At 45.2% G+C, this 17003-nt stretch overlaps 1 protein-coding gene across 4 annotated transcripts in view; it reads left to right on the top strand.

Moving 5' to 3' along the window:
• The window catches only part of TBC1D8 (TBC1 domain family member 8), a 111807-nt gene that overhangs the window by 53947 nt on the left and 40857 nt on the right, over nucleotides 1-17003 (top strand). For all 4 annotated transcript variants that reach the window (XM_040623591.1, XM_040623590.1, XM_040623594.1 and 1 more), the window contains exons 3-5: nucleotides 5577-5695; nucleotides 9347-9575; nucleotides 11724-11964. In XM_040623591.1, coding sequence (XP_040479525.1) covers nucleotides 5577-5695; nucleotides 9347-9575; nucleotides 11724-11964 — 589 coding nt within the window. The remainder of the gene's footprint in view (nucleotides 1-5576; nucleotides 5696-9346; nucleotides 9576-11723; nucleotides 11965-17003) is intronic.

Here is a 17003-nt window from a genome sequence, read left to right as displayed (position 1 = left end):
AAGGCAGAAAAGGTCAAGGACATGATGATGTGGTATTGATACTGAGCTTTCACAGGTTCCTGTGAAGATACTGCCTCAGGCACGGATCAGATGTTAGAGTATCCACGTGAAGGGAGTGTGGTTTCTGAAAGGGAAGGGCTTTGGTTCAGCCCTCTTCTCTGCTCATCTGTGATTCTTACCTCAAATTCTTTGCTTCTGAGTTACTCTGTCTAGGATGAGTGTGGTGTGAAATTTAAAAATGATGCTGCCTTGGCAGTGTTGCTTTTAATTAGCCCCTTTGTGGTCTGTATGGCTTTTTCAGTCCAGGCATTCGATGGTAGCCATTGAGTGTTTGGTTGGAGGAGAAATGTACTAGTTCAAAGAAACAGCTCCAAACTACACACGTGGAATGTCCATTCATTGTAAATTAGGATTTAGGTAGCTGGGGAAGGCCCTTAATTCGGTTGGATAGTTACTAAGCAGAGAGAAAACAGTTGCTTTTGAAAACTGAAGCTTGGATGAAGTTATTTATGGCTGTGTTCGTGCAGAAGCTGTAGGTATAGACAATGAGATGCTTGTTTTATTTCCTGAAAATACCTCTGGGGGGAACTTTGGCAAATAAATACTGTGTGTGAGCTTGACAGTGACTCAGCTCTGGGGAGCTGCCTGGCCAGCTTCCCCAGGCTCCCATCTCCACTGTGTGTGAGGATAGAGTGAGGCCTTAGTAGCCAGGAGAACCAGCCTTGAGCTTGGCTCTTCTCTGCCCTGAGTTTTCTTACCCAGAAAATAATACCACCTACTTTGTGCTATTTTTATTAAGATAAACAATATCAAGTGTATGACATATCTAACAAAATGCCTGGGAACGTGCTAAGAATTCAGAAAACGGCCTGTGTCTACCACCTCTGGCTGTTTTGCCTTAGAGCTGGTAATTTAGAAGTCATCACTGTTGGTTGTTCTGCGGTTAATTGGGGTTTCTAGTATTGTATTTTGGTTTTGCATAGGTATTTATAAATCTGATTTGACTTCTTGTGTGGGTGATGTTTAAGATCCTCTGAACTTGATTTTCTTAGGAAATAGAAGTCTTATTCTGCAACAATAGAAATCTTATTTGGCCTTAATAAAACAAGGTATAATTTTGCCAATTGGATTTCTGTTAAAATCCACAGTGTTCCTATACATTTTGGTTTTAAACAGCTCTGTTGACCTTCTAGGGCTGCCATAAGAAAATACCACAGACTGTGTGGTTTAAACCAACATTTATGTGCTCAGAGTTCTGGATGCTGGAAGTGCACGATCCAGGTGCTGGCAAGGTTGGTTGCTCCGGAAGCCCCTCTCCTTGTCTTGCAGACGGCCGTCTTCTCTCTGTGTTCTCACATAGAGCATTCCTGGTGTCTCTTTCTCTCCTCCTCCTCCCCCTCCAGATTTATTTATTTTTTAGAGAGCACTCGCAAAAGAGAAAACACGTGTACAAGCATGTTGGGGGTAGGGGGAGAGGGAGAAGGAGAAAAAAACTCTGACTCCATGCTAAGCATGGACCCCAACTCGGGACTCGATCTCACCGCCCAGAGACCATGAACTGAGCTGAAACTAAGGAAACCAAGAGTCAGATGCTTAACCAACTGCACCATCCAGGCGCCCCTGTTCGTCTTCTTAAAAGGGCACTAGCCCTCTCGGATCTGGGCACCACCTTTTGACTGCATTTAACCTAAATTACTCCTTCAGGGCCCTGTCTCCAAATATGGTCATATTGGGGCTTAGAGCTGCAGCAGATGCATTTGTTGGGGGGGACACACTTCAGTCCGTAACTGTAGCTCTCCTCTGTCTTGGTTTTGGAAGGCCCACAGCAGAAATAGTGAGAATATTGCCATGCTGTTAATTTGTAGCCTTTTTAATCATTCCACCCCTTCAATGGGTGACGTGTTCTCATGTTCTTATTTTTTCTTTGCGTTTCCCACCACTTGTATGTCTGTAATGTGGTGGCTTTCCAACGTTTTTTGAGCATGACCCACAGACAGAGAAATATTTATGTGTGTGTGCTTACCTCTAACAAATATTTTACAAATCAGTGGTTGCTCTTATGAAATGCCATGTATTCCCTTTTCTGTTTCATTTTTTAAAACGCTATCTTCTGATGAGCTACTCCGTGTGATTTGGGAAACCTGGTGACAGCTCAGGTTTAGAACTTTGGTGTGTGAGATCTGTTGAGTGACTTTTTAGTCCTTCGGGGCTGAGGACATGCACTGACTTACGGTATTTTGGAAGCCTATCATAAGACTTCCCTGCAGAGGAAATTCTAGTTTGGAAAATTTCCCTGCCATTTGGCAACTTTTGTAGGAAATGGAAGACAGTAGGGTGGAAAAGTTTCATCATGTTGATTGTCTTGGCTGGGAGAGACATACAGCTATGTCTTAGATTCAGGAACAGGGCAGATTGTAATGAAATCTAATTGTGGTTCACTGACAGATTTTTATGTGTGTGCCTGTTTTCTCTCTCAAGGTGGAGGCGTGGTTTTGTTTCAGAATTACCTTTCCCTGTCATAAGCTCCTCCCCGTAAGTAGAAGAATCTTTAAAAGAATAAAAGCCAAAATTTTTGATGGCTTTATTTCAGGTCTTCACTCCATGTGATAGACTGTGTTGGGGCTTGTTTATAGTTTTATTCGCGCTGTCTGTGTTTATGGATAAGTTGAGGATGACCTACATGTTTAGCTGTTAACAATGAACTGTGCTGGCCCTATAAGCTTAATAGGATAGATGAAAACCTGTTTCGTGTCCTCCGGAAAGAGGCACTCAGGAAATTGGAATTGCTGTAAGTACAAACACAAAATGACTTTTTTTTTTAAAGTCAAGCCATAGGAAGTAATGGACCTAAGGATTATGTAAATGTTACTTTGAAATTAAAATGCAGCTTACTACGGGAGGCCCCCAGGGTACATCAAGGTTTTAGAGAATTTCATACCCTGCTTTTGCCTTTCCTTCAATACCTATGACCTTGGAGAAGTTTTTGAGCTTCCATTTCCTTATTCAGATGTCTTCATTACACAGCAGTGAGCTAGTCCCTGGAATACAAAGGTCATAAAGGTGTCTTCTCCCTTCTCTTGTTCTTCCTTGTTCTGCCAAGTTTTTGTTTTTGTTTTTTTAAATGAATTAGGAGGTTATGAAAACACACTCAAGGGGTTCCTGGGTGGCTCAGTCAGTTGAGCATCCAACTCTTGACTTCGGCTCGGGTCATGGTGTCGGTTGTGGGATTGAGCCCTGTGGAGGCTCCACACTCAGTGGGGAGTTTGCTTGAGATTCTCCCTCTCCCTCCCTCCCTCCCCCTCTGTCTGCTCCTTACCCCTGCTCCATGCTTTCTCTCACTCAAATCTTTAAAAAAAATACTCAAAAAGATTGATGACCAGTGAGGATAGTTTTTCCCATTTATTCTTTGCCTTAAATCTGACCAGTTGGTTTTATTATGCTAGATAATAAAGTACAAAGATCTAGAAAGAGCAAACCTTAAAGAGAAGGGCAGAGGTCCAGGCATCCTCAAGGCTCTTGTGCAAGTTTATTGGCTTTAGTGAAGACCCAAGGACTCTCTTGAGACAGTGTGATGTGCTGTCTGCCCATTAGGAAGACCCCATTGCTGACCCCTCCAGGTATAGGAGGCGTTTTTGTGACTGACACCTACACAGTTGCCAGTGGAAGACACTGAACGGCAGAGATTTAAGCCAGAGGTGGGCAAACCTGACGTCTGCCTAAGGCACCTCAGCCCTGAGTGTGAGTAACCAAGCAGACCCTGAGTGGCCGGAGTTCAGGTAGACGACACTCAGAAGCTTCATGAGAGTGAAGCCTGGAATAACTTGGTTTGATTTTGTTTTAAGAGGATCTTTCCCCCTTATAAGAGGAATGGGGAGCCTGAAGGGCTAGGGTTTTCCCCAAAACCACAGGGGCCTCCTGGGTGGGAGGGGGATGACAGTGAGAGGATGCTGACCATGTCCCCCAGAGCTAGCTCTCCTAAACTGCACATGGCTGCATCTCCAGTCTGTTGATCCTTAAAGAGCAAGAGTGTGTGTGTGGGGGGGGTGCTGATGGACAGCTGGGAAGATCACGGGTTGGTGTGGACTGAATGGTGTGTTCCTCCCCCATATTCATATATCTAAGCCTTAACCCCCAGTGTGGTAGTATTTAGAGGTGAGACCTGGGGAGGTAATTGGGTTTAGAGAAAATCATGAGGGTGGGGCCCCCATGATGGGACTCTTTATAAGAAGAGGAAGAGAGACCAGATCTCTCTCACTGTTCCTCATGAAGAATTCTCTTGGATTGCTCTGATGACTCCTTCCCAAACTTGTCTGTTCAGTCCTAACACAGATGTTCTTTATACTCACTGACCCTAAATGCACAAGTCAGGAGTGAGTTCTCTGGCATGTTTGTGCCTGGGCTTTGTATAAGATCCCTCCGTGCATCTATACTCTGCAGGGAGGAAAGCTGCAAATAGCATACAGAAAGTTTGGTGTTAACAAAATGTGTATCTGGCTTTTGTGTATGGTGTATGTGGTTCTGTTGACCATTATGCCTCTCACACTGGCGAGCTTATTCTGCACTGGTGTTTGGTAGCCCTTGACCTCTTTGAGGTTAGAATATCTCCTGCTTCCCATTTTGGAAATCTGGTCCTCCCAGCTGGGCATTTCTCTATTCCTGTACTACACACACCTGATGCACACATCCCTTTTCTTGTCCAGGACCATGCTTGCTTCAAGGCAGGGGACTTCGTTGAGCACCTGCTATGTGCCGGGTCCTTCACTAGGAGCTGGCACAGTCCCCCTGCCAAGGTGCCCATTTTCTAATGGAGAGTACTAGGAGATTCCTCAAGGGGAAATACTAAAATAACTAAGGTTTTTGGTAACAGTGTTGCTTAATACTTCCGTAATGGGGTGATTTCTTTTTAATTGCCTTGGAAAGAAATTAACTTACTAGACATGATTTAACGTGTTTTTAACATTTAGTATACAACCTCTTTTTATGTTCTTAAAGGATGTTGTTGTAAATGATACCAAGTACGGCTTGGTAAACCTGGAAATTCCCTAGGTTGTTGCTGTTGTATTTAATGATGCCTGTTGCAAGTGGCAACACCCTTGGGCAACCAGCAGAGCTTTCTCAGGAGGCTCTTTCCTCTGTGACCCTGGGCTGAGGTCCCTCTTGAGGGATCCCTGTTCTCACAGGGTAAACTGTGTGAGACTGTTCAGAATTGGCCCTCTTTGGGGGGCTTGTTTCCCCTGGAACAGCTGCATAATTACAAGTGTTTCCGTCACTTGAGTGGATGTGGTAGGAAGTTCAGGCATCAGCAAGGCTGACAGGATGTGCACACTCAGTCCCGAGGGTAACCTGGTGGGTCCCCTGGCTCATCCATGTGGCAGTGGGCAGGTGTTTGCAAATCCCAGTGCTGTGGTGAGGGACACCATGGCTTCAGAGGAGGGTGCCTTCCTTGTCTGCTGTGGCCCAGGATGTGAGAAACCAGGATGTTTTAATCACAAACACAGGTTTCGTAATATTTGGAAAATGAGTTCCTGTTCTAGGAGTTACTTTTAATTTTGGTATCTTTTGCTGTTCTAACCCAGGTGCGACATTAGAGGAAATAAACCAGCACTGGGACTGGCTGGAGCAGAATCTCCTGCATACTTTGTCTGTCTTTGATAATAAGGATGACATCGCCAGCTTTGTCAAAGGGAAGGTAAAGGTAGGTCCTTCGATTGAAATGCTTCTCCCCATTTTCCCATCTTTCTTATGACATTTTGAGCAGTATAGCATTTTTGATCCGATTCGAACAGTTTTCTCCACCATAACTGAATATCTTGGCTTAATACACAATCATAGGAGCTGGACTTGTTACTTGTCAAACTTCACAGTCAGTCTGGCAAAATACACTTGAAATTGGAAAATCCACATTCTCCAGCCTCAGTTTTTGTTCTCCTTTACAGAAGTGAAGTTCCTCTCTTGTCTCAGGAAAAAAAAAGTGTTAACATTTATGTTTTTGCAGAGCAGAAATGTTATTTGACTCCTTAAACTCGTTATTCCCACCTTCTTGCCGTTGTGACATCTTGTCACACTATTTTGTTGGACCTGACACTTGCCTCTTCCTAAAAGTGGCTATTTATTCTTCAAATATGTCAATTAAATGGAATTAATTGCAATTACATTTTGAGAAGGCAAGACAGGAATATTTTAGAGGGTATCTGTTAATATCTCCTGTGAGTTCCATCTTCTCTAACCATCATTGCAACAACATGATTGGTACCCAGTGCTTTAAAAGCTCCATCAGGCAGGGAGAGACTGTTTCTCATTCTGATTTTAACCCTTATTAAACACTTGAACACATTAGCCTGTAATACAATTTTCCTCCTATGGGTAAAATCCCCCAGACCATTGATTTTGTTTATTTATTTTTTCTTCAAAAGTTTGCCTCAAAAGTGCTTCAGCTTTTAGTAAAAGGTGTCAAAGTGAATTCTCGCTTTTAAAGGGACAAAACTTTACATCAAAAACCAGGGATGTACTGTATGGTGACTAACATAATATAATAAAAAAAATTTAAAAAATAAATAAAGGGACAAAACAGGAGTATTCTTTTCCTTTGGGCATCAGGAACTCTTAAGTCACCTGGTAGGAACCACAGGTCTCCTGAGTCAGGCAGTGTGGCATGGCAGTGTTGGTTGGTGGCCTGTTGGTGTCACCTCTGGCCTGTGGGGTTGGCAGGTGGACCCAGGCTATGGTGGGAACTCATCCAGCCCATGGGTTACCATCTCTGCCTGGTCTGACTCACGAGCTTGGTTGCCTGGGTCAGATTGCACTGGGACTTAGCTGCAGAAATGCCCATTTCACGGTTAATTTTCACACTTACCTCCCTTCTCTTTAGTCTTAGTATGTTGTGGTGGTTCTTTGATTTAGGGTTTCTCCTTTTAATATGGAGGAAGGAAATTCATTTCTGCTGCAATGGCTTTAGGAAAGCTTCTGCAGAGGAGGAAGCAGTTTTTCCTCTACCCTCCTAGGTTCTCCTCCTATGGCCTGGACATTAAACCAACAAAAGTCAAATTGATGAGAAAAACAGTTGATCAGCGCGTGCAGTGTGCATACACATGGGGGAAATGCAGTGATGAGTAACTCAGAGGGGTGGTTAGAATGTGGGGCTTATACAGCAACTCAACAAAGAACAATACGTTTGTAGAGAAGGGACAAGACAAAGAGAAAGCCATTCAGGCTTTCAGGGGTGGCCAGCTGTGGGAAGGTAAATGTGGAGAGAAATGAAAGGAAGAGAAGGACTGTTTTTGTGAGGTTTGTTATGCGCATTCCTCTCAGTGCTGGTCTGAGTCTAGAGTTACCCTCCTCTTCCCAGCACAGAAGAGGGAGGCACCTTCACAAATGGGTATTGGTGTTCTTGTTTTAGGCAAGTAGTGGGGGAGGGCAGAGAGCCTTTTTGGTGTCTGGCTGTGTCTCAGTTGTCTTCAGCTTAAAATAATCCTTATGCCAAAGTGGCGTGGTTTGGGATGACATATTCTGATACCCTGCACATCAAAACTGAAATGCAACAACAACAACAACAACAGTTGCAGGGAGGCTGCTGGCCTGGAGCAGGGGCTGGGGATGGAGGGGTTCTTGTGGTCTGAGATGGGGTTATATCTTTGGGGCCACTATGGTGTAGGTTCTTCCTTTCCTCTGGGAAGATCCAAAGGAATTAGGAATTGGGGCTTTCCTACTCATATCCTAAGGAGTTAGCCACTCGGTAAAGCTTTAAAGAAATCCCCGTACTTAGAGTTGTGCTCGTCACCAGACCCCGCAGTCCACAGAAGTCTGGAGTCTGTGTGGTCACCGTCGTGGCTGCATCTGGACCCAGGGCATCCTGTCCTGCTTCTGACTTGAAATTTTAACCGCACTTCAGATTCATTTAATAAATAATTCTTATTTTAATAGTAACTCCCAAGTAATTTTCTAAAACAGTTTATACAGTCTAGGATATAATGTCTGGTTAAATAAAATTTGGAAAAGAAGAAAAGCATAATGAAGGAAGTGAAAAGTACTTGAAATTTTAACTGCACTTCAGATTCATTTAATAAATAATTCTTATTTTAATAGTAACTCCCAAGTAATTTTCTAAAACAGTTTATCCCCAAAAATGGACTTGTCTTATATTTTTTTTGGGAGATTTTATTTATTTATTAGAGAGAGTGAGTGAGCAGGGAGCAGGGGGAGGTGCAGATGGGGAGGGAGAGGGAGAAGCAGACCCCCACCAAGCAGGGAGCCCAACATGGGGCTCAGTCTCAGGACCCTGAGATCATGACTGGAGCGGAAGTCAGTTGCTTAACCGACTGAGCCACCCAGGCACCCCAAAAGTGGTCTTGTCTTAAGGGACCTAGCCTTTCATGAAGCACAGGAATGTGGGGAATCAGAATTCTCATCTGGTCAATGGGTTGTCACCCGTTTGGAAGAAGCCACAAGCTTATGTTCTAGGCACTCTTACAGCCTTACTCTGGATTTAGAAAGGATCCCTACTGCTACTTGTTGTTGGCAAAGCAGTTGTATGTTCAGATGTTTTCTTTTATGTCTTGTCTCCCTGTGCATCTGAGTGCTTTGGATGTATTTATGACCTCGGCCAACATACTTCTTTTCTACCTTAGAAGACTGTAGAGTATTTTGTGGTAGTGAAAGGTGTCAGATGTCAGGCACCTGTTGGCTTTGTATTGAAAGTTTTGAACCAAATGAGGAAGACATTCATTAGCCCTTTTAAAAAAGGGGGGCACCAGGGTGGCCCAGTTGGTTAAATGTCTGCCTTTGGCTTGGGTCATTATCTCAGGGTCCTGGGATCGAGTCCCACATTGGGCTCCCTGCTCAGTGGGGAGTCTGCTTCTCCCTCTCCCTCTGCTGCTCCCTCTGCTTGTGCTCTCTTGTGCTTTCTCTCTCTCTATCAAATAAATAAATAAGATCTTAAAAAAAATAGACTAACTCATAACTCAAACTTGGGTAGTTCCTCAAGGTTGATGCATCAGATTCACGCTTGAACCAGTAACTTGATCATCCCTGTCCTGAAGGGAGAGCCAGGAGGTATCACACAATAGTAATCTGTTAGAAAACTTGGGCTTAGAAGTGAGTGATTTGCCCAAAGCCTCAAGGCTGGTTAGTGGCCAAGTGAGAGACTTGTTCTTAGGTTATCTACCCCCTCCCCCCAGCTCATCTTTCCCCCCACCATGACCATGCTTCTGGGTGGTAGTTGGAGTGGCGAGCCGCTCTCCTCCAGCCCTGGTGTGTGTTGGGCAGTGTAGACTCCTCAGGTCCCGCCTCTGCCTGCCCCTCCCTTTGTCCGTCTCACTGACGATGGGACCCTTATCTTTCTGCGTGTCAGGCTCTGATTGCGGAGGAGACAAGCAGCAGGCTTGCCGAGCAGGAAGAAGAGCCTGAGAAGTTCCGAGAGGCCTTGGTGAAGTTCGAGGCCAGGTTCAGCTTTCCGGAGGCGGAGAAGCTGGTCACCTATTACTCCTGCTGCTGCTGGAAGGGCAGGGTTCCCCGCCAAGGCTGGCTGTACCTCAGCATCAACCACCTCTGCTTCTACTCCTTCTTCCTTGGCAAGGAACGTAAGTGACGCTCGCGCTGGCGTTCGCAGGTGAGGCTGGGCCTCGGGAGGCTCAGTGCTGTCCTGAGACCAGAGGAAGAGCTAGAGAGCAGAGGGTTTCTAAATGAGTAGTTGAGATGGTGATGAGTGATACTTGATTAACTTCAAATGACGTGTGCAATTATATTTCTTTATGCTCCCACCACTCAGGGGCTTCGATTTTGTGAGGTTTCATTTTTTCCATTGCCTTAACCATTTCTGTGTAGCTCACTCATAGAGCCACTCAAGTTTTTTACTTTATGTTGCTCTGAAAACACATTGTCAAAACTGATGGGCCAGTGCTTCTAAGGGAGTGGAACATGTTGTTGCTTCTTAGGATGGGCGGGGGGCATTTAAAAAGTTCCCAGCCCTGAAGGTCACGACTGCTCCCGGAAAAGGAGCAGGATGTACAGTTGTTCCTTGGAACGGGAGGGAATTCTTCACCTGGGTCCGCTTGAGATGCAGGCAGCGATTAACTTTTCACACATTGATCCACTGACCATTGCCATGTGAGGTGATGGAAGTCCAAGATAAGAAAGAAAAGCCGTAAGTGTCCGTGGTATATTGAATTTTTAAAAAGTCATTCCCACTGAAACTTCTTTTGGAACCAAATATTGTTTCAAGCACCCATGCAGGGTGGCAGCTGTGCGTGTATGTAAAATAAGTATATGCGTATGTATGTGTTTATCTACCTAATTTGTTTTTCCTTCCTGCATTTAAGTTTGTATTTCAAGTTGAACCAGTGGGAGGGGCTTCTCTGAAATTGTGCTCACACAGCTTCCTTCCAGGGTCATCACTTCTCTTTCTCACGCTGCCTGCTTTAGGTCTGATGCTCTAGGACATAGCCCCTGCATGCACAGCCTTCCCCCACCCTCGGACTGTGCTCTGACCTAATCTTGACCATCCTTATTCTTGTACTTTCTGCAATGCTTCTCAAAATTCATGCCGGTCTTTCCTTCCCTTCCCCATTTTTGTGCCTCTTTGGAAACTCCGGTTCACCCTTCAGAATCCGTTTTTTATCACCTCCAGGGACTTTCCCTGGTCCCCTTACAATTTGCACCACATTTGTGTTTCTATTTGAGATTTTGTCAAGTTATTGGTTGCTTATTTTACATGTCTGTTTTCCCTATTTGAACGAGCTCCTTAAGTGCGGGACTTTTCGCAAAGTAGACACGTGATGAAATGAAAGTTGATGTTATAGGTTGTATATGTGTTTGTATGAACTACTTACGTGAAAGCAGCCAGAAGTAGCTGAAGAAGCGTCTTCTCCAGCCTGATGTAGATACGTGGCCTTTTAAGTCACTGAAGCCCTGAAAACATTATTGCAACAAGAGGAAAGAAATGGTAGAAGCAGGGACACGTAAAGATCCCCTCCTTTATTTGAAAAAGAAAATGACACTCTCTGACACCAATCAGTCATAGTCACTAAGCCAAATTTTGTTAGGATGCTGAGTTTTGAAAAAAAAGAAATGATTTCTAGTATTTGATAACATTTATCACTTTAAGTTGTTACAGTGTCTCTTCTCCATTTGCATTAGCAAGCTCTAGCTAGCCTCGCTACCACTGTATTGGAAACATTTCCCAGAATAGAACACTTGTTTATAAAATGTACTGTTTGTACTGTATTACTTTAAAAAGAATTCCATAGAAATCGTACTGTGTCTTCTAAGACTGTCATTTGACAGTCTAAATGTTAAGCCTGTTTCTCTAAACGAGATCATGAATAATCCTTTTTTGCACTTCTTTTTTTTTATAGCTTACACCATGAATGCTGCTTTTGAAACCAGAAATTATGTAGCTTGAGAAGTTTTTGCATATTTTGCAAATATTTAAGTTTAAATATTCGTGAAGAAGGTTTCGTGTTGTTAACTTGACATTTTAGAATGCTGTCCCCTGTACATGTGCAGTAGCCAGCAACTTGGAAAATTTTCCTTAAATCTTTTAAGAAAATCATGAAACATGAGTTGGGTTCTAACACACAGCTGTCAAGCAGTTTCGTGCTTCCCCTTTCCTGCTTTGGTTTTGCATTTCAACTTAAGGAAATCCTTGGCCTCTTGTTTACTGATACATTCAAGTTTGGCTCACATGTTCGTGTAACCTATGTATTTGGCTTTTTTCCCCCCTCTTCTAGTTAAACTTGTAGTCCCTTGGGTCGATATCCAGAAGTTAGAAAGAACATCCAACGTCTTTCTGACGGACACCATCCGAATCACCACGCAGAATAAGGAGCGCGACTTCTCCATGTTCCTGAACCTCGATGAGGTGTTCAAGATCATGGAGCAGCTGGCCGACGTGACACTCCGGAGGCTGCTGGATAACGAGGTCTTTGACCTGGACCCAGACCTGCAGGAGCCGAGCCAGATCACCAAGCGGTGAGAGCTTCCGTTTTCAGTTCCTCACCCACGGGACTATGGCTGGGGTGCCACCACCCTCATTTACATGTGCTTTGTTAGTCTAAGCTGTACTGGGTTTAAATTTCCCTTGTGGCATGATGCAGATTTTCCTGTGGTGTTAATCATGACCGTGACATAATAACTGGCAGTGATTGTTAATTTTTTTTTAATAGTGAAGTTTTTGTTTTTGTTTTTGTTTTTTTAAAGATTTCATTTATTTTAGAGTGAGTGAGCTGGGGGAGGGGCAGGGGGAGGCAGAGAGGGAGAGAGTCTCAAGCAGACTCTGCACTGAGCGTGGAGCCCACTGTGGGGCTCGATCCCATGACGTGACCTGAGCCGAAACCAAGAGTCAGACGCTCAACTAACCGAGCCATCCAGGCGCCTCGATTGTTGATTTTTTTGAATGCAGTTGACTTTGATTTCTGGATCCAATTCTGCTTTTTTCCCCGATATTTGGAAACTGATTTTTATAAAAAATACTTCTCAGGAAACGTAATACAGATAGCTTCCTGATAGAACTCCATTCAGCACTGTGCTTCATCAGCGGACATGAAGAAATTTTGTATTTCGATACGAAAATGCTTTGTAGAAAGAGTTTTCAGGACAGCGCATTTATTTTTGGTACCAGTTTGTCCTTAGGAAAGTGCCCTAGTAATACTTACTCTAGGTTAACATTCTTTCTTATTGGTTTGCCCCCAACTGATGCTAGGTGTGGAGATGTCTGGGGCAGTTGCTTGAATTATTAGTCACTTTAAAGAAGTTCAGCTTTATTATCTAAAATTTAAATGGTGGTGTTTGTCTGAGCTTGACTGTGAATCCTGACTTGGTGAGTCAGTCCCGGTAACTGCAGAGTTGATACAAATATACCCTTAGAGAAACAAGTCATCTAGCCAGTGCTGCCTTGGCCGGATAGATTTAATACTGTTACAGAATCACCACTACTGTTTAGTACTACTAGACATGAAAATACATTTTTAATGCGGTAAGCTACACGTAACATAAAATTTGCTGCCTTAATACCACGGAACCATACAGCTAAAAATGGTTAAGTACATTCACATTGTTGTGCAACCATCCCCTCCATCCAGCCCTGGGACACTTCATCTTGCAAAACTGAAACTCTGTCCCCATTAAGCAATAACTCCCATTCCCTCCTCCCCCAGCCCCTGGCAACTTCCACTCTACTTTCTGTCTCTGAGTTTGACTACCCGAGGTCCCTCCTGTCAGTGGACTCATACAGCATTGGTCTTTTTGTGACTGGCTTATTTCACTTAATGTCATGTCCTTAAGGTTCATCCATGTTGTAGCAGGTGCTAGAACTTCCTTCCTCTTTAAGGCTAGGTAATATCCCATTGCATGGGTATACCATGTTTTCTTTATCCGTTCATGCATCGATGGACATAAAGCTGTCTCTACCTCTTGGCTGTTGTATATTCGTGCTGCTATGAGCGTGTGTGCAAATATCTTTTCGAGTCCCTGCTTTCACATCTTTTGGGCATATACCCAGAAATGGAATTGTGAGATCACATGGTAGTTCTGTGTCATTCTAAGTCCAGTCATTAAAAAAAATTTTTAAACCTATCGTAACATCCCTGTTATTTCTTAACACACGTTTGCTGTTTTCTCTGAACATCTGGGAGAACATGTGTCTAATTAGTGGTCTCTAAATGGCAGTGTGTTTGTAGTTTGCATGTATTCAGCAAGAATTTAGAGCCCCTGCTGTGTGCATGCATTAAAAATTGATCATGTATCATCATAAGTAAGGCAGAAATCAAAAAGTGAACTTTTTTGGTGAAACTCCAATGAATTTCACTTGGTTTTGTGTCCTCATGATCTGACAGTTCCTTTGTGAGAGGAGATGGTGCTGCTTTTCACTCGCTTACGAAAGGGGAGCCTTGGGGTGCTGCCCTTGGGTCTCCTGACTCCCCATCCTGAGCTCCTCCCTGTACCTCCTGATGCCAGGTTTCCCATTACCGTCTCTGGCTCTGTCTTAGGTCCGGAGAAGACAACCCAGCACAACGACAGCCCCACTCTCCCATGTATCTTCAAATATCTCTGTAGTCGTTGAGTATCTGAGTCCCTTTAGCCCAGCTTACAAAGACTGGTTAAAAATGAAGAAACGAGTCTCGGTTGTAGGAGTTGTGAAAGGGCTCCTATAAATCACCCAGTGAAGCTTCTGTCTTCTGCGGGTTCTGCACCGGTGCCTACGTGTGTGAATTGCAGTCAGGGTCTTAGCACTAGGAGGCCGGCTGATAGCCCGTGTGCTCAGTCAGCTCCATGGGCATTGGGATTTCAGGAGATTTCTCACAGATCTCCTGATATTCCTTCATGGCGGGCTCCACTTCTAGATGCGGTTTGGGGTAGAAACTGGGAAAGAAGAGGTAGATGGCAGGTTTGTCACACTTAAGACCCTTCGGTAAAATCATTCATTTTGGAAGAAGGTTCATCAGCACAGGCAATCTTCATGCACGATCCAGAATTCAGGTGAATTTTATAAGGCTCCCCCCCCTCCACTTTCTATCCTGGAAATGATTAGGTAGGAGAAGAGAGAGAAAAAGGACATAACAGGCCCCGCGGTGGCCTGGGGTGAGCCTTCCTGGGGCCCCGGCGCGTGCCTTGTCTGTGCCCGAGATGGATGGCGGATTCTAGTCTGTGGTGTGTTTTGCTGGTCTCTGTACTTTGAGTGACTTCTTCCAAAAGTGAAAGGCATGTCCTTGCCCTACACCGGTTCTCTCACTGAGGCCTCATGTGCCAGCTTTCTGTCATGGAGACATAGCCTGTGGACCATAAACTTGGCTACAGGCTCAGTCAGCTTGACATCCTGCCAAGAGAGGCCCAGGTTTTCAAGTTGAGGAAAACAGTCTCTTGATACCAAGGGCACTAATCAAAGTGCTGGAATGCTCCTCAGGCTCCCTTTTGTTGATGTATTTTTCCTTCCCTTCCCAGATAACGGCTTTAGAAGGTGCCCTTGGGGTCACCCTCGCATGGTGAGGCATCTGATTACAGATTAGTCATGATTGCTGCTCATACTCACTCCCATGGGACTTTGGGACAGAGCCCAGCGAGGCTGGGACTTCAGCGGGAGCCGGGAGGATGGGATGGTGCATCGCAGAGCAGGACCCAGTCAGACAAGTTAGAGCTGGCCGGACCAGGGAGTCCTCTGGCCCAGCCCTCACACTTTGCAGAGAAGGGCCTGGGCCAGGGATTCTGCGGTGTAGTAACAGAATCTAGGAGGGCGGGGGAAACAGAGACTGGGGAAGGGACTTCTGGGGGCCAGCGGGAGCAAATAAATTGATTGGTCCTGAAATTTACAAACAAAATAACACTTGTGAAGTTGTGAGTGATGGATTGAGAACAGTGTAGCCAGCTATTTGGGGAGTGGGAGATTGGGGGAAGTGATGGGTTTCACCAAATCAAATTTAATTATTAAATTTGGATTTGGTGAAACTCCATCACTCCTTCACCTCCCACTCCCCAAATAGCTGGCTACACTGTTCTCATCCATCACCACAACTTCACAAGTGTCTATTTTGTTTGTAAATTTCCAGGACCAATCAATTTTATTTGTTCCCGCTGGCCCCCTGAGAAGTCCTTCCCAGTCTCTGTTTCCCTCCCTCCTAGATTCTGTTACTACACCCCAGAATCCCTGGCCCAGGCCACATCCTGAAAGTGTGAGGGCTGGGCCAGAGACTCCTGGTCCGGCCAGCCTAACTTGTCTGACTGGGTCCGTGTCATCATGCACCATCCCATCCTCCCGGCTCCCGCTGAAGTCCCAGCCCGCTGGGCTCTGGTCCCAAAGTCCCATGGGAGTGAGTATGAGCAGCAATCATGACTAATCTGTAATCAGATGCCTCACCATGCTAGGGGTGACCCCAAGGGCACCTTCTAAAGCCGTTATCTGAAGGGAAGGAAAAATACATCAACAAAAGGGAGCCTGAGGAGCATTCCAGCACTTGATTAGAGCCCTTTGCATCAAGAGACTGTTTTCCTCAACTTGAAAACCTGGGTCTCTCTTGGCAGGATGTCAAGCTGACTGAGCCTGCTACCAAGTTTATGTCTCACAGGCCTATGTCTCCATGACAGAAAGCTTGCCACATGAGCTCAGTGAGGAAACCAGGTAGGCAAGGACATGCCTTTCACTTTGGAAGAAGTCACCAAGTACAGAGACCAGCAAAACACACCACAGATCAGAATCCTGCCATCCATCTCGAGGCACAGTGGACAAGGCGGCGCTGCGGGGCCCCAGTGAAGCCACCCCAGGCCACCGCTGGGGCCTGTTATGTCCTTTTTCTCTCTCTTTCTCCATCTAATCATTTCCAGGATAGAAAGTGAGGGGGGAGGGGGAGCCTTATAAAATTCACCTGAATTCTGGATCGCATGAAGATTGCCTCAGTCTGATGAACGCCTTCTCCAAAATGAATGATTTTACCAAGGGTCTTAAGTGTGACAAACCTGCCTATCTACCTCTTCTTTCCCAGTTTCTACCCCAAACCGCATCTAGAAGTGGAGCCCGCCATGAAGCGAATATCAGGAGATCTGTGAGAAATCTCCTGAAATCCAATGCCCATGGAGCTGACTGAGCACACGGCTATCAGCCGGCCTCCTAGTGCTAAGACCCTGACTGCATCCACACACGTAGGCACGTGCAGAACCCAGAGAAGACAGAAGCTTCACTGGGTATTTGGATAGGAGAGCAGCCTCACAACTCCTCACGAGACTGTTTCTTCATTTCTAACCAGTCTTTGTGTGGGCCAAAGGGACTCAGGATACTCAACGACTACAGAGATACGTTTGAAGATACATGGGAGAGTGGGGTGGTGTACTGTTGTGCTGGGTTGTCTTCTCCGACCCCAAGACGAGCCAGAGACGGTAATGGGAAACCTGGCACTCAGGAGGTACAGGGAGGAGCTCAGGATGGGGAGTCAGGAGACCCAGGCAGCACCCCAAGGCTCCCCTTCGTAAGCGAGTGAAAAGCAGCACCATCTCCTCTCACAAAGGAACTGTCAGATCATGAGGAC

Source organism: Ursus maritimus, unplaced genomic scaffold, assembly GCF_017311325.1.
Source record: "Ursus maritimus isolate PB19 unplaced genomic scaffold, ASM1731132v1 scaffold_6, whole genome shotgun sequence".
Lineage (NCBI taxonomy): Eukaryota > Metazoa > Chordata > Mammalia > Carnivora > Ursidae > Ursus > Ursus maritimus.
This window is presented reverse-complemented; position numbering and strand designations above follow the sequence as displayed.